This window comes from Pezoporus flaviventris, unplaced genomic scaffold (genome assembly GCF_033815535.1).
Source record: "Pezoporus flaviventris isolate CSIRO_AGI_PZ_B2104156 unplaced genomic scaffold, CSIRO_AGI_Pfla_v1 ptg000031l, whole genome shotgun sequence".
Lineage (NCBI taxonomy): Eukaryota > Metazoa > Chordata > Aves > Psittaciformes > Psittacidae > Pezoporus > Pezoporus flaviventris.
In genome coordinates this window covers 23,698,730-23,721,685 of record NW_026892579.1, presented here as the reverse complement: position 1 = coordinate 23,721,685, position 22,956 = coordinate 23,698,730, and the positions used below count along the sequence as shown (strand labels likewise).

Genomic DNA, 22,956 nt, shown 5'->3' with positions numbered 1-22,956 from the left:
AGAATTGTTTTCAAAGAAAAAGACTAAAAGTGTGGGAAGCTGAAGTTTCTAACTTCAGAGCAGGCAAAACAGCAACCCTGTAAATAAGGGTCATGGCTCCTGATCTCTAGAAAAGCAAAGTTATAAATTAATTTAATCTAGATCCAGAAACTTTTTTTAAAATTTTTTTAACCTCCTCCCCTCTTTTTAACCAAGGCTACTGAAAGTGTCTAAATTCATATGAGCACAAGTGAAATCATTCCTTTTAATAGATTGTCAGGTGGAAGATAGTACTCACCTATAAAGCTAGGCAAGAAAGTTCGGAAGCAGGTAATTTTCCAGGAAAATATTAACCATCCCTTGATCCAGTCCCCAGTCTTGCTCACCATACTTTGAGAATGGTGTTCTAACTTCAGGGAGATTGCCATTTTCAACAACAGATGCACATGTAAATATTAATTACATTTATTGTGAAAACACTAAAGACACAATGTAGCTTTAACATGCTCCCACTGAGCAACTACTAATTTAATCTGAACTTCACACAGTTTATTGTGGAAATGCTGCAGACGCAAATGCAGATTTAAACATAGTTTCACCGTCAGAGAACATGACACTTGAAGGTCAAAAAATGGCTCTTAAAGCTAAAAAGAGGAGGCAGATGCCATTTCCCAGAAATGAAGGAAGGTAAGCTCCACTGGAGCAGCTTTCATACTGGGTTTTTCTTTGGACTGGTGGTAATTGAAAAACCCAGAGCCCAGTGATTTTTCTTTTTACCTAGTTGCTCCAATCCAGGAATCTTTGGCACAGGAATTTTCCTTTGCTTTGTGACCAGAAGATTACTCGGCCATTTGTTCTTAACAAAACCTCTGTTTTCACTGTGTGGCATTTAATTGCATATTATGTAAAGGATACTCTTGAATGTCAAATTCTGTGTCAACAGGAGACTAACAGTATCAGGTTATTGCACTAGCTCTTTTTTACTCTACTTTTATCTGACTAACAAACAAGGCTGTTACTAGAGAACTGGTTTTCCTCATTATTCCCTGAACTGGCCTTAATTTGTTGCATTTAAACTGACAAATATATCTACACACAAGAAGAAAGAATTTCACCGTGTTAATTTAGAAAGACAAAAAACCCCTGCCAAACTGAAAGTTATTTTAAGCATGCAGATATTCTGTTTCTAGTTCACTCTTGCACGGTGACTAGACTTAAACCAGAATTGCACTGCTTCTTCTCTGCACAGATGAATAAAAATAAGGCCTATTTAAAAAACCCGCACCACAGAGCATAGTAGTAACACATGGCTTATTCTGTCAGTCACAACAGTATATTCTACTTCCTCATTGCTCTATATCAGTTATGAAGCTGTAGTCATGAAACAGAGAATGTTTATATACCAAAACCTTGTGCAATAATCAGAATAAAATTATGTGTGCGTTTTAGACATCAATTAAAACCCTGACAAAAAAAGCATTATAAAAGACTGTAGAAAACTAGACCTCTTTAGGCTTTTAAACAGCAAAAAACCTATCTAAAACCAGCCAAAAACCATCATGAAAATCGAAACAGGGTTTTTTGGGTATAATTCTTTGCATGCCATTCCTCCTTACAGTGCTACATAAACACTTGGCTTTTTCCTCTCATTTCAATATCAACAAACATCTGCCTACACATTAATTCAGAAAATACTATTTAAAAACTGGAAAGAATTGGAGCCTAGCATAGAGATTTAAAATGTTGTCTTTGATCATATATTTGATATCAAGTCCTAGCATGAAACTCTTAATATTTAATCCAAGTAGTTCCTTGTTAGGAAATAGCACACATATGCTGTCAAATTATTTTCATTACAAAAGATACAAAGATTAAACAGTTTAACTGAAAAGCTCTGAAGACTTCTAGGCATCAGGAGGGAAGGCACTTTTCTGGTCACATAATTCCAGCACATTGGGGTTTAGCACAACTTTGGTATTTCAATGTCACTTTCAGTTTCTATGCAAGTGATATCCACTGACTGCCCAATCCTGAACTTCTCCACTTGCAAATAATGCAAAGAAAATTGCTCCAAATAGATTAATAGAAGCAGCAATATAGAAAACAGTCTGCCATTCTCCCACAGTATTCTGTCAAAAGGGGAAAAGAAAAAAAAAAGCAGTCAATTTGCAGCTCCACACTCAAGAAAAAGTAATTTCTAAACTGACACTATGTGCTTTGCTTATTTAAAGGTAAATGTTATTCAGCATGATTTCATAGCAACATAAATGCATTGTAAACATAAAAGATCAAATCAGCAGCATAGTTAATTTCAGTTTAATAATACAGCTTACACAGACAGTCCTGTAAGAATTGCATTAGCCTACCTGGATCATTTTTTCATCTCAGATGCAGAATGTTCATATCAAAAATCATGTTTGCACAAAGACTACACAAACTCAGAGAATGTTACTGTAAGGGGAAACACTACCTTGCTTTTAAGTAAGGTAATCCAAGAGCTGAAGTGCTGTGCACTATGCAGTAAGCTATTCCTAATGACTACCATGGGGATATTACAGAGCAATAAGCTTTTTAGCCCAAATAAGGTAGCTATCTTTTCTCAGATTTCAAGAGGAATCCTCTAAAATCTGGTATTCAAGAAAGGCCTTAAGACACGGGTAGCAAATAAAGAGGTAATATCTATAGGTGTCTTAAGTTGTTGGGCTTTCTTGGTTATGGGGAGGAGGAGGGAGGATGTGAGGTTGGGGGGTTAATTTGATGACTACTGTAACAACTCTGTAATTAATCTAACTACAAAAACTAGAGTAATACCAGAACAGTGCATTAGGATAGCATAAAACCACAAACCAACCAACCAAAAAAACACCACAAAACCAAACAAAAAATCCCACTTGTTAATATGTCTGAAAGAAATAATTTGTTTGGCTCTTCATGTATCAATTACTTTTTCCATTTTAATTTTAAGGAAATCATTGGAGTGATCACCAACTCCAAAGATTCAACTGTATCAATAGACTTACTTCTCCCATCTTTCTTCCTTAAAAATTTTAGAATCATTAATATAGTTGATTTGAAAAAAAAAAAAAAACAACCCAACAAAAAAAAAAAAACACAAACAGCTCCTCACTCCCTTTTTCTGCTGCAAATCATCCTTCAACTAAACCATCTTGGAAGTCAAATATAACACTGTTCAAATTAGCTGGCTTGTGATACTAATCATAGAATGATTTAGGTTGGAAGGGACCTTAAAGCTCATCTAGTTCCAACCCCCTGACATGGACAGGAACAACTCCCACTAGACCAGGTTGCTCCAAGCCCCATCCAGCCTGGCCTTGAACACTGCCAGGGAAGGGGAAGTCACAGCTTGTCTGGGCAACCTGTGCCAGTGCCCCACCACACTCATAGTAAAGAGAGTTTACACAGCTTAGAATGTCCTAATCCTGTAACATGCATACAGAGGGATGGATTATAAAAACCACACATTTGAATCTAGTTTCTCATCTGAAAAATGCTGAGCTTACAACTCAACACCTCATGTAAGAGACTGATTTTAGAAAACACAAGTAAGAACTTGTCTGGATTTGCTAAAATATTACCACAACTGTCTCATCTAGTTGGCATTTTAACAGTTTTACCACGATAGAAGCATATTCATTTTATTCCTAGACAATATAAGGGGCAAGTCAATACAGTTTCAAAGTCCTATTATAGGTCTTCAATTTTACCTGCATTTTCTTTATCAGAATCAGAAGAATAAAGGCTAGGAATCAAGTCATTCATGACAACGGAACCGTATGATTTATATGTATAACACAGATTTCACTTAGAAGAAATTAAAAGACTTCCAGACTTAGATGACAGAATTCCCATTCAATGGAGATAAAACACCCAAAAGAATAGTAAGCAGACTTACGTTATGAGTGAGGTTCTTGGCAACAACTGGCCCCACCATTCCTGGGATAGTAGCAAAAGTATTTGTAATCCCAAGGAGAATTCCAGCATACCTGCAAGAGAAATTGTTACAGCTGTTTTTTAACTTACCTGGTTTATCAGTCATGGAAACCATTTTGCCAAACCTGATCACACAGGCCTCAGCTTGATCATGCAAATTAAAACACATATCCCACTGGGAATAGCTTGCTTTTATTCCAGTAACAACTCTCAGACAACTTGGTACAACAGTTCTAGGGACACAATTTAGCGGTGGACTTGGAAATGTCAGGTTAATGATTGGACTCGATGACTTTAAAGACCCTTTCCAGCCTAAACGAATCTACGATTCTATACATCTCAATTTTCCAGTGCCTAGTTATGAAATTTAACTTAAATTACTCACGGCTTTGCTCAGGATCCTTAACCCAAACCCACATCTCCTCTGCTAAGCCACAACCAAACTGTCTGGAATGAATCCATTGGAGAAGTTAGAAAAGAAACATTGCATGCCTTGAAGGATTATGATGGAGTGCTGTTCTGCAACAATAACAGTCTGTTCAGGTATCACTGCTAAAAAGCACCCACCAAGAAGGCAGTATCACCAGTGGGGATGGATATCCCCACTTACACTACAGAGAATATGTTCCAAAGACCTGAGTCCAGAGTGCTGCAGCAGTACTTCCCTTCAGCTTTCTCTGGGTCAAGGCCGAGGGTAAATGGGTCTGACTTAACCAGTTCTGCAGGTTGCCATTCTTGCAGCTCCATTCTGAAGCTTCCTGTTCCATAAGCATGTTGCTCTATCACACACACACGTGCATGCATATGCACCAGCAGCCATAAAAATTTGCTGGGAAAAGCTGGTTACTTGCTTAATACCTGAATCTCAGCACCTCATCTCTAGGTAATTAAAGATCTCTCTCATAAGGGTGTTGCAATATCCAAAGTTTGAAACTGTACCACAAGTGCAGACTTGTGAGAGAGACTGAAGAGAAATAAGAGCTAGACATTCTACAGCAAAGCTCGACCTTCCAACCACTAGAGCATAAATCCCTGCATTTCAGATTTTCAAGGCAGATTTGCTGGCTGAAGAATCATACAAAATACTAATAGTTGCAGTTTACCATAGCAGAAAGGAGTTATCTCCCAGTGATCGTTTTAGGCTGTTTAGCAGAGTGAAATTATATCCTTACCAATATAATTTAATCTCAAAAGAGATATGTATAGCTTTGACATTTACCAAAACATGAGAATTTAACCATACAGCATTGTTACAAAAGGTTGTTATAGGTTGTTATATGTATATCCAGTCCAATAATCCAATAATATCAGAGAAGCATGGGTTTTTTTTGTTGTTTTTTTTTTCTCCCCTAAGAGAATCAGTTATCTAGTCCTACCCTGACTTTTTTTCCTGAAGGTCAATATTACATGTCTGTTTAAAGCATGGCAATGTATTTCAGACTGAGCTCTAATGCCTTAGTTAAAATGATCTGTATTTTTTTTTTTCATAAACATAGCATATAGTCTTCTTATCTTGGAAAGTGTTTAAAATTAATACACCTTTATGAAGCTGAATGTAAATGTGCAAATATTTCCCTTAGGAAGAGAAGCACTTATAGCAAAACTCCATTTAAAACCTTCAGGTAGAACCAAATGCATTTTGCCTTCAACATATTTAAGCACTACAACATTGACAAAACATGCTTTCAAAACTAAACACAGTTTAATAGCTTCCCTGGACACCAAAGATCTCTGTCAACCAATTGCTGGCTAAATGCCTCTGGTTATGCCTGGTGTTTCTGACATAGGTTGCATTCTTGATAACACTCACTGTTTGATGCAGATAACTGCTATGCCACTCCCTCAGTACAGTGGAGACTCCCGTATGAAATGGGAAAGCAAAAAGTGACATGTCTGTAGAACAAGACCAATAGTAAGCTGTTGGTCAGGCTCTTATGGCACAGTGGGGATAACCAAACATAAATTGACTTGTAGAGCAGTTAAGTAATAAAATCAAAGTTAAAAAAAAAACAGTGTGAGATGTATGTGAAGTGTTCAGTGTATAATAGGAGCCATGGGAATATTACAAGGGCTCATGGTAACAGCAGTACTTAAAATTGTAATCATGGCAACATACTGATGTAGAACTTAGGAGCTAGAATAGAATACATTCTCCCCACATGAGCAATCTTGTCTCCCTCCCAACGTCTCCCTCCCCCCCATTCAATACACTGATAGTATCATAATTACACATTAGAAACCAAACAGCACATAGCACGTATTGTTTGTCCTTCAGTATCAGCATTGTTATTCACTTTTTTCTGTGAATATGATCATTATTTCTTTGGTATAATGCAAATTCCAGTAGCAGCAAGGGACCCTTCGCTATTCTAGTCAACATACTTATAGCCAGTTAAAACAGGCATTTAAGTGCATTTTGAAACTGCTTGGAATCACTTCTGGTTACTTTAATATCTTTCAGTAAATTAAAAACAATAAATATGAAGCTCTGGGTAAACTCTTACCAAAGTTGCCTTCACAATTTTATGCAGACCCCATTTTCAGATTTCTATAACTATGTCAAGCATTTCCTTGAAATTGTGAATGTCTGCCATGACTATTTCATCCAACAAAGTTCAAACAGTCACAAAAAGGGCGGGGGGGGGGGGGGGGGGAAGGGGAGGAGAAGGGAAGTCTTTTTCCTCTCTTAGATGTTTTTGTGTATCTGTTTTAAAGATTTATTTTTTTTTTCCCTACGACCTTTGTTACAAGGACAGGGCCCTTTTCTTCCTCTGTCTCCATTTGAACAGATTTACTTTGAATTAAAGAGTGCATGTACTGAATCGAGAATTGCTGATTTCAATAAAACAGAATCGACCCTGACCACGTTCCCATCCAGGAAAGTTTTTCTGCACACGCAGCAATTCACCTCTAGAGGCAATGCCGGGCCAAAATTTCTGAGCTATCAGCAAGACACCTGCCTCTCCTGCGCTCGTGATCAGTATGCTCCCTTCAGCCTATCTCAGAGGAAAGAAGGGCTAGAGGAACTTGTCTGGTTTAAACAAAAGCAGGACTTTGTCGACGGTAGGAAGAATAGAGTGGGATTTGGTCAGAGGGATCAGCAGCAGTGCATGTGGTGAATCTAATTATGCCTGCTGACGTGTATCAGCATCATGCCACATGATTCTTGTGCTGCTTTTTTTTTCCCAACACCTAAAACATTATGCTGTCACATACAAATTTAATTGAGCCTTGAAATAAACACATTAGTAATGCAGAGTGAAGTCTCTCTCAAATTAGAAAACATACACAATGTCCTAGTTCTGGAAACCTCAGCCATCAGCTGCATACATAAGTACTTTGTGCATGTGCCTCACTCACAGAGGCAGTTACATGATTTCCTTTTTCCTGTGACAGCTCTGTTGCACTCAGTGGAAAGGATGAATTGTACTCACTTAATGAGCACCATTTAATATTTTGTTTCACTTCACTTGCTCAATGCACAGACCCGAGCCTTGCTTTCTGCATACTATTCAGCAGCTGCAAGTAGAATTTTAATCATCCCAAACGCTTCCAGTACAGCTCTTCACAATATTAGTTTATTTTCACAACACTCTTGAGAGATGGGAGTGCCAATGTGAAGCCCAGCCTACAGATATGGAATTAAAGCATAGGCTGAGAATGTATGTGCCTACCGGATGCTCGATTTGAAATCCTCAGGATCTCATTTCAAGAATATTTAACAGCAATATTTATATATTCAAAGCAAAGCTCCACTGACTTCTGTTTGCATTCTGAGTAATACTATTTTTGCAAACCAGAACTTAATAGTTTGAAGGGGCATACAAAACCAAGCAATAAATCAGCTAGACCTCAATCAGTTTCACCGAATCCAACATTAGTTTCTCAGATGAGATGTTTAAGCTTGGACTTAATGAGTGAATGCCAGTCTCGCTCTCAATATAGTGCTCAGTCATTTCTAGAGTGGGATCCATCCTGTGCACTGTGTGAAGAAAAGGGTCCTGTGCAGGGGAATATTAAAGCAATGACAAAAATACTAGCTTGTGAGGCACAGAGAAAAAGAGGCAAATCAAAACTACACAGATCCACAAGTCCTGCCGTTGAGTAACTTACAGTTGTTATATCTTTTGATATTAATGCTTATGTTTTCTATTTTTAAACACAGAGATGTAAAAATAAATAACTCCAATTCCTAGCTAACATTTGACATTTCTAGGAAGCTAAACTTTGTAGTTCTGCAAAACTAAGCTTGAAACAGAAGTTGTATAATGCCCCACAATACCTCAAGATGCAGCACTTCAGCTACATTTTCTAAATTTGTAATTCTACTCGATTTAAAACAAAGTCCATCACAGAAGCTTTCATATTCAGGTCATAGTACAAGGTTTTTATAGCTGGCCATTGACGCCTTTCCTCTTGCTTGCTACCTAATCTCACCTGCCAAGAGTAATTGAGCTCCTACTATATCATATCCATTTGTTAAGTCAAAACTTGTCCATCACTGTGGACATGACCACCATCCTTCCAATTGGCAAAGCCTGGATTCCATCTTCAATTTGGACCCGAGGTCTCACATATTAGTTGTCCAGGTATTAAGAATTTATTTTGTAACATTTCTACAACATGGTATTCCCCCTCTTCACTTAAACTTACACTTACATTTTACATTCATTTACACTTTTCATTTTACACCTTACTACAGAATACACATGAGCAGAACCAAATGACTTCTAAGTCATTTGCTACTGCAAATAGGCAAATGAATGACAAAGGAAAGTACTTGACTTTTATTAGTGTAAAGAATGCTTATGTGGACTTTCAAAAGAACACAGACACATCCATGCTCTTCAGAAAACTGAGTGATCTGTCAGATTCTGCATTTGTAACACACTGGAGAAATTATAGGCTGAAATCTAACTTTCCATTCTTACAAGTTAATCACTTCAGAGCAATGTTACCTACTGATAGCGGGTCACCTACTCCTAGCAAGGTTTTAATACCAGTGTTTAGAATGTTTTTCCAATACAAGTGATTAACTGTACCACAGTACTTAAATATGGTAACGTTCATGCTAAAGCTTGATGTCTTTGATGGAGAAATATAAGAGTGAAAAATTTATTTATATCATGCTGTTCCAATGACTCTGTCCTATAAAGATCACAAATAGGACAAAAATCTAGTAAATATAAGTACAGGAATTATATAATTTATTACTGCAGGATTAAAACTTTAATAATTCTAAACTGTTGTTCATGTCATACCCTCTGCCAAACTTTTACGTTTTGCAAATAGAGTGCTTAATACTGTAAATCTGAGTCAGGGTCAAGGTTTCCATTCCAGGTCTGTACAGCACATGGTCCACAGCTAAGTCTCCAGGCACCCCAGCAATAAAACAGCCAAACAACCATGGTCATAAATGTATCACGTGCACTAAAAATAGCTTCACCAATACTTACGAAGGTGCTATGTCCAGATGGTTTATGCTGTAGCCAGATGTACAAAATCCTCCTAGTGTTGTTGATATGGTCACGAATGCAACAGCCAGTGCATAGTTGCAACCTATGAATCCAGCTGCTACTAAGAACACTGCAGGTCCAATCATTCCTTTAAGACAGAAATCTTAGAATCAATAGACTTCTGAAGTGAGACACGTTAAGAGACTCCAAACTGTGCATACATTTTCTGCATAACTTCCACCACCACCTAGTGTACAGAATCCAGCACTGCACTAGAAGCATTACAGCCTGGAAGAAAGAGACGGCTTGCAAGCCTGTTGCTGCCTCAGGAAACTGTAGCCAGCCCAGAAAAATCCCACTCTAGCTGCAAAAAATGAAACCTCAACTAGATTTACAAAAAAAAAAAAAAACCACAAAGAAAAAAAAACAACACAAAGATACTTCAGTGACTTCACAAAATTTATTGTTATAAAAATTATAGAAGCCACGCTGACACTGGTAGGTGAACAGTGCACTCCAAAGAAATTATCCCCAATTTAACTCTCCAGGTTTCAGGAACAAACCCTGACTTCTGCAGACCATAATAAAGCAGAGCTGTAGGAGTTCATACAAATGCATATACACACACACACACACACACACACACACATATATATGTGTGTATTTATCCTGCAGGCACATGATAGAATGAGTTTTATTTCACATTTACAAGATCTGCACATCTAGTAATATCTATACTGGAGCCTGCTGTACAATTTAGAAAACCCAGTCTAGCTTTAGAGATGCTACACCAGGTACTGGAAGAACAGCTTACCAGCCATCATAAGCTAGTGCATGTCTGCAGTGAGCTTTGATACCTATTTCCTATACCACAGCCCATTTATATGACTCTACCGTGATCTCTGCAAAAAGCTCCAAGGACATGCTTTTGTTGATGAAGCCAACTTAAGTACTGCTTTTCCTAACACAACAGCTTGTCTCCCCTCAGTTGTGCATACTTGGGTGTAAGGCCCTGCAGTAAACTGAGTCATCAAAATGGTGTAGGATTAAAAAAAAATAAAAATTAAGAGAAAAAAAAAAATCTTGAGAACTTAGTATAAGAGCAGCTTTAAAGAAAGCAGCTGAATTAGCAAAATTGAGAAGGCAGCAAGGATGGGCATACATAAAGCAGGCTGCACCTTGTGTGGATCCTGTGCCTGATCCCTTTTCTTTTTTTGCCTTCTTTCTCCTGCTCCCTCTTTTAATCAGCAATCAACTTCTTTATCCTAAATACAGCATTTTCTCTGTATTCATTAATAACCTGATGCTGTTGATTTCTTGGTGATTTCAAATCATCTCTCCTACCAATTAGTCAAGACCATTTTGGGATCTATTTGGTCTTCCTACCCTGGTAGCAACTGTAAATTTTGCAAGTGTATTCCTATTCAGTTACTTAAGTCTTAAATAAACAGAACACTGAACACCACAGGGCTGGGAATAGGCTTATGCAGAACACTGTCTTGTCTCAGTTTGAGAAAGCAACTTATAATGGATCATTCTGTCAAGCAGTTATCACCACTTTTTTTTTTTTCCAATGAAAAAAGATTTACTCTTGGAAAATTAATATACAAACAAAGCTGCTCCTCTCAAGCCATGCACAATCCTGCCTAACCTCATAGCAGGATGTCACACTACTTTCCCAAACCCTTCATTTTTTCCAGACTGATACTATAATATGTTCAAAATAGAGGTGATACTTGCACCTACCTATTAGGGTAAAACATTTGCGAACGCAAACAGTGGACAAGTTCTGATTTTGCCGTAAGTAATCAGCAATTTGCCCAGACAGAATTATACATAACCAGCAGCCAAAATAAGGTAGGGCAGACAAAAACCCATTCTGTTAAGGAGAAAAACAAATAAGAGACAGTTAACACACTGAAATACTTTCAAAAACACCACTTGTCCAATGATTTCCTTAGTTTTCTTTTTCCTTTTTAACTGGAAATGTTCTCCTTTATGAGTGAGCAAAGTAATCATAGATAGTATTTCAGAAACCATAAAACAAGCTATAAAATCTGAAGCAATCATACAAACCATACAACAGAGAAAAACATTGCTATAGTTACCGTTTTAAATCAGAGCAGTTAAAAATAGGTAATATGCATCTTCAAAAGCTACCATTAAGTTAAATGTCAAATAAGTCCTTAAAAAACAGTGGAAATTAGAAGGCAAGCAATATTTTCCATGCATCTGCTTAACTGTGGGGGTTTATTTTACCATTTTCTAGCTATGTATTTATGTTCCAAGGTTCCTAAACATGTTCCTCTATCCTAAGCAGCATGGAAGATCTCTATTATTTGATTTCTTCAGTTCAGAAGAAAGTGATCATTTTATTTGTCTTACCTCCTGTGCATCAAACCTCAGGATCTCCTTCATGTATGTAGGCAAGAGCGTAAGGAGAGTGTAGAAAGTCCAATTATAAGAGAAGTGTGCCACAACGATAGCCCAGAGTGGAAGGGACTCCAGTATGGGTCTCCAGGGAACAGATTTTTGTGTAGAAAGCTAACAAGCAGAAGGCAGAGAAAAAGGGAAGAGAAAGAGTGATCAGGACATTGATATGAAGATTTGCTAAATACAGTGTTTCGATCCTACCCAAATCTATGTCGACGGTTCATTCTGAAGGACATAAAGTGACTTGAATCTGTCGACTGAGACTCATCAGCAGTGATTTATTGTGTTCAGTTCTCACTGAAGGTATGTTACTGCTCTGCTTTGCATCTACTAATAGTAAGTTTGCATCTATTTTGCAATCTTACTATTGTAAAGCAAGACAATTACTTTACATTTTGTAATTACAGTTTCAAAAAGTATGTCTTCCCATATTGAGATTTGTTGCCTCCAGCTTTTACTATAAATGATTGCTTATTTAAAGTCACACCTCATGTGTTCATTTAGCTGAATATTTCCTACTCAATCCTAGATGTCAAGTTTGGTCTCTCAGGCAGCCTCACAGGTTGCATATACATACCCCCAGTTACAGGAATAAACTTTTATGCACGCTTTAGGAACTGGCTCCTAAGCATTTTAAAAATGTTTTTTCCATTAACAGTGATCACTTTCTTATTCTAGAAGACACATGAAGGGGAAAAAAAGTTGTAAAACGTTGAATTGTAAAATTTAAAGACAGTATACAAGCCTAGATCTAGATTAAAGAGAACTGGTAGACTTGAACTTTTTATTTAAAAAGCATTTCAACAGTGTCTGTGACAAATGGCATTATGATAAATGCTTTGTTTGATTACTGATTGTTTCTCACACAACTGCGCTATATTTTTAATTTTTTGTTTGACAAATTCTGCCTCTACCTGAGATTAGGGATGTTTTTCTAGAGATCAACAGAGCATGACACTAATGACAGTATTAGCGGTTTGTGTTTTCACTTTGATAAGTATGACTATACCAAAATGCCGTACCTGATCTTTTAGAGAAGAGAGTATATATTCTCTTTCAGCACGTGAAATGCTTCTGTGAGTTTCTGGTGTATCGCTAACCAACCACATCCAGAAGAACCACCATAGTACACCAAGTGCACCTATTGTTTGGAAAAGATGGGCGAAGAGATAGAAATAAAAACATAAGCAATTATATTGGGTGATTAACACGCTCAGATGATTTATTTAGAAGTCTTTTTTCCAAATACCCCAATATTAATGAATAGTATTTTTCTATTTACTTACAGAGAGTAGCTCCCAAAAGTTGCTTAACAGTGCACATTTAGAGGCAATAATAAAGAGCAGGAAAGCCTTTTTTTGTGTGTGTGTTTGGGTTTTTCCTTTCCACTTGGAAGTGCCTCATAGAGCAAGAAAGTTGCATACACATCCATATTGTATTTTTATCAGTCACACTGAACAGATACAAAGGATATGGCTCACCCAGAGGAAATAAAAAAATCATGGTAAGTTTAATCACAAAAAATACCTTGTGTGCATAAACAGAACATGACTACATACAGCTTAACAGATGTACCAATACTACTCTTTATTAAAGCAACCCCAGAACTGTCACTTGAAAAAGTTAACTTTCAACAGTCAGCCCAAATCAACTGTACTTTTACATAACTAGAACATCATAACTTATTTCATTTCATCCAACCCTTTGTTCTGAACCTTTTTTATTTATACAAAAATGCAACGTGGTTTTGCTGAGAAAAGTGTAATCCTCGTGTTTTATTCTGATCCTCCCATCCCCATGCAGAATACGAAATGGCTCAGACATATAAACAGAGTTATAGAAAACATCAGTTACTTCTATGACAGTGTTAGGAAGTATTTTCTGTGCTTGAGCTTCTTCTAGAACATAACTCACAGTAAATATCCTATGCCTTGCATTTTGGGCATTCCTTCCTTCTCTGCTAGAGAGATTTTCCGCACAATTTTCATTTAAACCAGAAGCAACTTTTCACATGTTCTTTCATTCACAGTATAAGTTTGTTCCTGGGATTAAAGTTATTACCTCAATTTCACACTTCAACAAAAGCTGGCATAAGTCAAATGCTCTTAGCTCTCCTACCACTTGGAAATAAGAGGCTGAAATTTCTTATTTGAAGTCAGAGACAGCTTTGCTCATTGAAAGCAAGGCTTACAAAGCCACACACAGGAATCCACTTAGCTTTAAATATCTCTAATTTCCCAAGAGGAATAAAATAGCAACCATACATGCAAAAACATTTTTAAAACTTGAAGTAAGTTTTGTAATATACCATGCTTTTCAAAAAGAATATGGATTGTACTTTAATAATAATAACCCTCCCCACCACTTACCAAATATGTAAAACACATAAATCCAGTTCATATAGTAGCAAATTAAACCAGATAGTGGCAGAGAGACAACAGTTCCCAGCTGTGCCCCTATGAGTAGAAAGCAAAAAAAAAAAAATGGAAAAACAATAATTAGGTCTCCTATAGACCCCTTAAGCTAAGTAGCATTTCACAGTTATTTCCTTTTTCTGTAATTAATCATGCAGAAAAGAAATTCTTACCACCACTAGAGGGCCGCCATTTCACCGTAAAGAAACACAGGCACAAGAAGATGCTTTGGCAGCTCCAGGCAAGATACGCAAGTCCCTTTATTTACAGTATCATGTATTATGTAGCTACACAGTAACTCTTTGCACCAGTTTATACTTCGTTGCAGATCAATACCTTTTCTCAGGGTTATAGAAGCCATGAATGAATGAACATAATGAATGCTGAGCAAGATTTAATTCAGTGTTATGCTTTCCAGATTAAATGCCAATTAAAATTTATATTATAAATCCCTTTGATTTAAGTCAATCCTCCCTGCTACTGCAGTAAAAATGTATAATCCCATTATCAGCGTGGGAATTTCTCACCTGCATATGAAATACTAAGAAGCTTGCTGCGTTCCAGTGGAGGAGCCCAAGACGACCACATCGAATGCATAGCTGGGAAGGTAACACCCTAGAAAACAATATTTAATACTGTAGAAATGCAACAATCTTAGAACTACTTCGACTTTGCATATTTCAAAGCATATTTCATTAAAAAGCAGTACAGTATGTTAGTTACTTGTTTAGTAAGAAACTACTTTTAAAAAGCACACAAGGCATAAGAGTAAGGAGGCAAAATTAATTTCTCCTGATTTTGATTCTATACGTACTGGAAAAGCTGCAAGAATACAAATAATACTGTTCTCAGCTCCAGGTTTCTAACAAATGAGGAGGGATAGGTCTTGTTTTGTCTCAAATGTCTTTACAAAAAAACCCTTTTTCTTATTCAAACAGCTTAAGCTAGAACACAGGGCAAATGTTTTAATTATTAAGAAAAGATAAAAATAAGCTATTTAAAATGAAACAATCCTTATACTACCGACACCCGCAGGGTCTAATGCCCACAGTTTATTAATATATCATTCAGGTACATTTTCAAGTTCCAGAAAGCATTACCTCTCCCAATCCTTCCAAGGCTCTAACCGCTATGAGGTAGCCAACTCCCAGATTTGCAGCTAGGGGAGTAAGCAAGGTGAATACAGAGGTGCCAAAGATGCCAAACCCCAGCAACCGCTTTCCTCCAATTTTGCTTGCAAGATATCCTCCTGGAATCTGAGTAATGATATAGCCATAGAAAAAAGAACCAAGGATCCATCCCTGAGTATCAGCATCCCAAGAGTATTTTTCTCCCTAAAAAGAGGGGAGAGGATGTGGGGAAAGCAAGCAGTAAGTTTAAAACAGCAGTTTTCCTGTACATATTTACACAACTTTGATCTATCATTTAGCTCTTTATACCTAAATTACCAATCTTTCATAGCCTCTTCCCTAGGGTCTCTTTACTCTACATACATATATACTGCAATGAAAGTTGTGCTGAAAGCTAATTCAGGTAGTTTACTGTCTGTCCAGACATTTCTAGCCCAACTATGAAAATTATCACAACATGAAATATAAGTGTTTGGGCAGCTACTCCATTTTGAGTTCTAGGCAACTTGGGTTAGATGACACAGGCACAGACTACGTACTCTGCTTGACAGTGAATCCCACTTCTGTATCACAGTGTGGACATTCTGTCATGCTCTAGAAAATGGCTTTTCCTGCAAAAAAAGTTATGGACAGAAAAGCAAACACAGAAATGCAGATGCTTAAATTTAATATTAAGGAAAAGAATAGCCAAGTACAGGACTCACAAGCGTAAGTGGACGAATGGGAAAAGCACAACAGAGAGAAGATGAGTTTGGCAGACAAATAAAAGCAGAGAGAGACTGAAGCTATAAAGGAAGTCAGCAAGAAGACACGAACTGTTGCCCAATAAAGTGTTTTTGAAGTTTGGGATCTTTTCCAAAAAATCCTATTTTATGGGCATCTAAGTGAGCAGCATACATTTTACAGAAGTGATGAGACAGAATCTTCTTCCCGTAAAATCTGCAGTCATAATTTGCTCATGATAAATAATAAATTACCTCTAAACAAGCAAACAAAATGAAGGCAGGGAGATGGTAAGAGTGTTCAGTAATAAGCTTCAATTACAAGATGAGATCTATACGAGTTTGAATTTATGAAATTGGTGCGTGATTTGGGGTTTTTTTGTTTGTTTAGTTTTAAAGCATTTTTTTATATCCAACAGTTCTGTTTAGTTAGAAAAAAAAGTGATTTTTAAGGATTACTGGAAGGGAAGTCAGAGATAAAGGATATAAAAACAAGAATTATGATCTGAGAAATAGATCAAAGAAGTGAACAGAAAAACATAACATGTTAATTTGTAATGAAATTTCATGTCATTGAGACTGTACAAAAACCAGGCAAATACGGACAGCAATGAGAACTGTGACGCAGATTTAACAGTTGATCACTGGCATATAAAACAGTGAGTCATAGAAGATCTACAAGGTCAGATTAGCCAATTTGTAAGGAATAGCACACAAAAGATGTACGTAAAAAAAAAAACCTGACCTTGAGCACAGACTTCTAAATTAGCTAGTCAGTTTAAGGTTATTATTTTTTAGAATAGCTTTAAAAAAACATCTGAAAAGGCCATCCAATAAAAAGCAGCCTGTTCTCTTGTCACCCAACTATAAGTCATCAGTCACAGACTTTATTAAAACAACTTTACATGCCACATTACAGGACAGTATGTTTGATACCTCACCGTTGTGTTGCGAGGAACATTTATGGTGGAAGAGTGCTCTGGACACACATTGGAAGTTGTATTCTTTGCCAAACTTGTGTTAGGTTCTACCATATCCACCAGAGCAACACTCAGGTTCACACGTAATGCATACAGGAGGAAGAATCCAAAAAAGGCCAGTAGTGCTAGATTGTAGCGAGCTGAGCAGCATGCAGGAACTGAAATGACAGTAAATGAAAACATTTTGTTTTAACAGAACCTAACAAGATAAGAGCAACAAATAAGCAATTTTCACTAATAATCTCAAAAATGTATGGGTGAAAAAAAAAAAGGCAAAAAAATAACCTAGCTGTTCTAGTCTTAAAGGATGTATTCAATAGAAGTAGAGGGTGGGGGAAAAAAAAAAAACCCAAAAGCCAGCTTTTCTACTGATGTTCGAAGCAAATGTAATTCTGGTTTAGAGAACTGGCAGCTACCTGCACAAGTGGGGCTGCAGTGGAAGTGTGGTGTGTGGTCTGCAGAAACAGGTTTAGAAACATGGCTTCAAAAGTCCTCTCCAAAATACAGCTTTTTTAAAAAAATTAGAACTTCACACTAAAGGAACACCAAGATTAGTGGGAAGCCTGTCATATATGTGAAAAAAAAAAAAAAAAAAAAATCAAGAAAAACAAGGGCTCTCAGCGTTAAAGAAGAGTCACTAAGATTCTAGGCCGTCTTCTAGGACAAATTTTCCTTCTTTAAGTTTGCATATAAAGGCATATGCATTTGCTGACAGCTGCCAAACAGAGAAAACTAGCAGAAAGGGAAATGGCAAATACTGTGGTGACACTGTGAAACAGCAAGTTTCTCAGTTGCCCAGTATGTCATGCTGCCACAGTCACCATACAATAATGAAGGCGACAAAGAAAAATGAGTCTTAAATTCATCATAAAACCTGCATTGTGGCACTAAGTTGATTCTGTCAGCTGTTTAAACAAATACATCAGACTTTGAACTGCAACACAGTTATTGATTCCCTTCTACAGTAGTACACAACGCCATTGGCAGAGACTGTTCATCAGAGTTGAACTGTAACTTGGCCAGCACATCACCAGTGGCAATGAATTTTGTATCTATACAAAATACAGTTTAAGGTCTGCAGATATTCTTTACAAACTGGGAATGCCTGAACCTACTGAGCGGAAATGTCAGTGTTGAGAAACTACTTGAAGAATCTGCTGAATTTACAAATAGTTAGGGGTGGAGTTTCCACTCTTGTGAGGAAACTATGAAGCTAGTGGAAAATTTTATAACCTGGACATCTGAAACTCCAAGAGGGTTTGGGATCAGCACCTGCAGGTATTACATCATTCTACAGTTATCTCATCTTTCTCTGACTATTCAGAATTCATATGACAACTAAAACAAAGATACCTATGAACAACAGGATTGACTGGAACTTCATCTGCTACTGCAGTATATTTCTTGACTGGATCCTCTGCTCTGCAGTAAGAAGCTAAATACATGCCCCGTAGATAAGCTATCTACTGTCCCCTTCCCAGTAACTTCCTTGAAAGAAGGAATAAGCCTATGTGATTTTGTATTTTTCAGAGGGGGCACCAACAGAGCCTATCTGCAAGACTGTATTTTTCAAGAAAGCAGTAGAACTTACCCATTTTTGAAGCTCATTATGGCTGCACAAGTTGTTGAAATGACACAGAGATGCTGTATTTGCTATGTTAATTTAGTAAATGAGTAGTAAGTGACACTACTGTACAAAGATGCAAAATGCCTTCCAGACCTGCAGTAATTGCAAGTGTTGCCTCAGCAGCATGAGAGAAAGGTGTACCCAATTTTTAAGTGACATGAAGGAAAGCAGCCAAGATTTTATTTCTTACTTTAAAAACAATAAGCACGAAGAGCAGGAAGCACTTACTGAACAAAAACCAGTCAAGCAGCTTCATTGTTCTCTAAGAAGCAATTTGCCTTAAGTATAAAAAGTATATAGTCATATAATTTATAACAATGAATATAATTACAGGTAAAGTTATTTAACCTTTCCGTGGCCTGTATTTGCTGGGGTTAAACAATAATAACAGAAGGCTGAATATCACACTGATGATGTAACCCTTCCTTGGAAATGCAGATTAACTAGAACATCCATTACCTGGAAGCCTTTTGCTGCTATTCACCTTGTCTAGAGAGAAGGTCCACAGGATAGATGTGCAAGAACTTAAGATCATTCATGTCAGATTTTTTTCAACCATAAATAGTTTATCATAAAAATCTATAAGCATGCAGATCTGCAAGTCTGAAACAAATGACTGCTAAATTATTGCTTCCTTGTCTTTCCACCAAGTGCATTTGCAATACCTGAGAATATTAGATCAAGTTAACGGAACAGAAGATTCAAGAAGATTCCGGATGCATTTCAGTCACCCAGCTCTTCAGGAGGTTGCTATAATCAAAAAGACACAGACATTCACCCCCTCACCCCCCGACGTTCAAGGGAGCTAACCATGATGTTCAAGGTCTTACCTTGATTGGTAGCCTTCGGTCCTACATCTATAGTTAATTCTGATTTAAGGGGCATGTTTTATAATACTGCAACTATAGCTGAAGAAGATTTTTCAACTTCAGTTAAGGAAATGCAGGTCTGTGCTGCAAGTTGCATGGCAGTTAAAGGAAGTTGCTCTTCTGCTGTATTTTTCCTTGTGGGTGAGGTGAACCACCTCAAATGGAGCATGATGTATTGTGCAAACTTCAGAACATATTGCTTTAATAACTGACTTGAACTAAAATTTATCTTTCTGGCACTTTAAAATCATTCATGGTTGGACTTAATGCTCTTAAAGATCTTCTGCAGCTTAAAGATTCTGTGATTTTGACAGCAGCCCCTCTTGCTGCAGTTATGTTTTCCAAGTAGGTTAGAGTATTTTTGCATGTCATACCAAAAAAAAACCAACCCAACAAACCAAACCTTAAAAATCTCACCTTACTCTCACGGTTTGTACATTCCAGGAAGTAAAACAGCACAGGCAACCACTTCCATAAAAAGTAATCAGGTTTCTTTTAAACAGATAACCACTTGCAGATTGGTTATCTGTTTAAATTCTGCCTTAAAGTGAAATTCTGCCATAACCTTGGAGTACTCCAGCGGTCATTAACGATTAAACCAGCGTTTAAGCTGGAGTTACCCACTTGTCTCCGTAGAAAAGACACCAAGCCAAGGGCAGGTATTCACACCCGAACTAGGGAAAGAGGCTGCGCGCCAGTTCCCACCGGATCAAAGCCCCGACCCCCGTCAAGACGCAAGGCCGTGTTTGACCTAACGCTCTCTGACACCGCCGCGTCCCGGAGATCAGACACATCTAACGGCACGGGGCGGAAGGTGAAGCCCCGCGGGAAACGGGGCGGCCGTTGTTGCTCTTATAGGGGACCGCGGGCGCCAGCCAGCAACCTCTGCGGCAGGAGAGGAACCGGCCCCACCGGGTAACACTCGGCACGGGCTCCATGGCAACGCGACGCCGTGACACATGGGGCGCGGCAGCGCCGGGGAGGCGCGGCGGCCCGGCCCGGCCCGGCCCTGCCCTGCCCGTCCTCCACGGCACCACCGTGCTCCTCAGCCCCGGGCCGACGGGTCCGCAGAGAGGCGGGGGCTCGGCTGGGCACGGCCCGCCGGAGCAGCTGCCCAAGGTGCCACCTCTCGCTCCTCTCACCTGGGTCGAGCTGGGACTCCTTCAGCAGCGGGGTGCGGTCCTCTCCCTCCTCGGTCTCCACTTCGCTGCCACCCGGACCGCCCATGGCGCCCAGGGCCAGGCTGCCGGCTGCCACCGCTGAGAGGACGGGAGCTCAACCCACCGAGCCGCAGCCCGCTCTGTCCCGGGCAGCTACAGCTGCAGCCTCCGACGGTCATATGACGGGTGCTGCCGGGCGGAAACACCTTCAGCCGCAGCACAGCACCGCTCCGGCGGCCATCTTTGGTGAGGGCAAGGGCTGCGCCCATCTGCAGCGCGAGCGGCCCCGCCCTCCCTTCGTCCCTCCTGCGGGGCGGGACTGACGGACACCCTGACAGACGGACACCCTGACAGACGGACACCCTGACAGACGGACACCCTGACTGACGGACAACCGCGGGTGCTGCTGTGCGGCCTGCCTCTCTCGGCTGCTTTGGGAAAAGCACCTCATTTAGGACAAATCTCATCCGGCGAATCACGCCTTCCCTTCCCCGGGCCGCCTGCCGCTTGTGTGGCAGCCGCGGGAGGAGGCGGCTGTGGCTGTGGCTGTGTGAGCTTGGCTCTGGTACAAACGCTTCAGGTTGTGCATTGCAAAGGAACGGCAGGGCACAGAAACGCTATATATTGAGGGCTCATTGCAGGAGCCGTGGTGCTGCGACCATGTATGGCTGTGCATGGGCACATGAATTGTGACAACCGTGTCCAAACTGGGGAGGATTTGCTGTGCAGGTGCTGGGTTTCTCTGTAAAATGCCCAGCCACTTGAGCAGCGTTACATCAATCATTACAACAATAAACTGCAGCATCTGCAGCACAGGGCCTTTTTATTCTGTATGTGCACAGTGCCCATTTCCTGGTGCGAGACCTTAAAACGCACCAGTATAAATGAATAAGCAGCGTAGTTTATATTACATATAAACTCTATATGTAATAGGGTTTTTCCTCCTGGAATCGGTGTTTTTCGACCTCAGACAAAGCTAACAATACGGTAGAGATCTTTAAGTTTTACAGGCTTTCAAATAGGAGCCTACCTCTGCTCGTTGGTGCCCTTGCCAGGGCTGAGTGCTGAGTCATTCTAACGATCCCACCCATCATCTGCCGAAACCCTTGGCTTTGCTATATGTCCATATCATCATCCTGATGTCTAAATAGCTGCCTGGAAAACTTCACATACTGGAAAACGGAAGAAAGTAAAAGATCTCTGGCAGCATATTCAGATATCTCATTCCACACTAGATAGATAATACTGAATTTGCAAGTATCAATAGAATGAGGCTTTGTGCTACTCATACAGTATTACATCTATGTGAATATGTGAAGCAAACCAGGACCTCTGTTCTGGTTCTGAAATTTAACCTAAGAGTGTCTTCTGTGAGTCAGACTTACCTGGAAGTCACTCTTACAGCCAGAATTACAGAAAGAAACCCAATTGCTTTATTGTGACAAAGCACACATGAAACACATTTTGCAACATTTTATGAGAAGTAAGACTTGGGCTGTAGTACTTGAAGACTTCAGCTTTGCATTTCTCACATTCTGTACTCTCCTTGGCCTTTCTGTACGTACCACCAGAGAAAGACCCCAGCGTGCTAGCGCCCAGCCCATGAGGAAAAAAACCTGGGGGCATATGGGCCAGTACTGATGTGCTGCACAGGGTCATGAGTATGATCACTTCATCCATAGACTGAACCCCTAGACTCATCATAACACAGGGAGGACAAGGGGCTTCAGGGACTGGAGCAATAACCTCTTTGCTTTTACCTCTTATTTCTTCTCACCAAGGCAAGTTTTATCTTAAACCTACTTACACTCTCAGAATGGGATAATGCCAACAAACCTTGCAATAGCAAGGAATGTGGATTTCTCTGCCTCTCTGCCTCCTTGGATGTTGCAGAAACTCGATGGTGAGTGAATCTTCCTTGCTTAGCGACATACTGCAGGTTGAATGCTAGGCTGCTGCCTGTCAAACAGTGACACCTATAAATACAGGTTTAGGAGTGTGTGAGGAGGACTGAGCTTTGTCACAGCAGACAAGAACATAATTCCTTGTTCCCTGAAGGCTGACATTGTGTACAGCTGTATGTAAACAGGTGTTGTTTGCCCCTGGCCAGCTGGTTGTTGCCTGGGCTCTGCTCTGCCAGGTTCTGTGTCATACTTGTGATGCAGTCCTGATGTAATGTATTAGAAGCATTTTCTGACTTTATTTATTTATATTTCTAAAAAGGACTGTTGCTTG

General features: G+C 39.2%; 1 protein-coding gene across 5 annotated transcripts; it reads right to left on the bottom strand.

Moving 5' to 3' along the window:
• Positions 1–428: 428 nt before the first annotated feature.
• SLC17A5 (solute carrier family 17 member 5) lies at positions 429–21,830 on the bottom strand. 5 transcript variants are annotated; one of them, XM_061460466.1, is made up of 11 exons: positions 21,752–21,830; positions 17,027–17,223; positions 15,334–15,567; positions 14,761–14,848; positions 14,189–14,275; positions 12,842–12,960; positions 11,772–11,930; positions 11,133–11,265; positions 9,387–9,534; positions 3,893–3,983; positions 429–2,108 (listed from the first exon to the last, which is right to left on the bottom strand). In XM_061460466.1, exons 1-11 carry the CDS (start codon positions 21,813–21,815, stop codon positions 1,971–1,973), a joined length of 1,458 nt encoding a protein of 485 aa, XP_061316450.1. In that variant the 5' UTR covers positions 21,816–21,830; the 3' UTR covers positions 429–1,970. The 5 variants fall into 5 exon arrangements, 4 of the variants coding, with proteins under 4 accessions (XP_061316450.1, XP_061316449.1, XP_061316452.1 ...); XM_061460465.1 differs by lacking the exon at positions 21,752–21,830 and adding an exon at positions 20,704–20,972; XM_061460468.1 differs by lacking the exon at positions 21,752–21,830 and adding an exon at positions 19,984–20,043.
• Between the last annotated feature and the right edge of the window lie 1,126 nt (positions 21,831–22,956).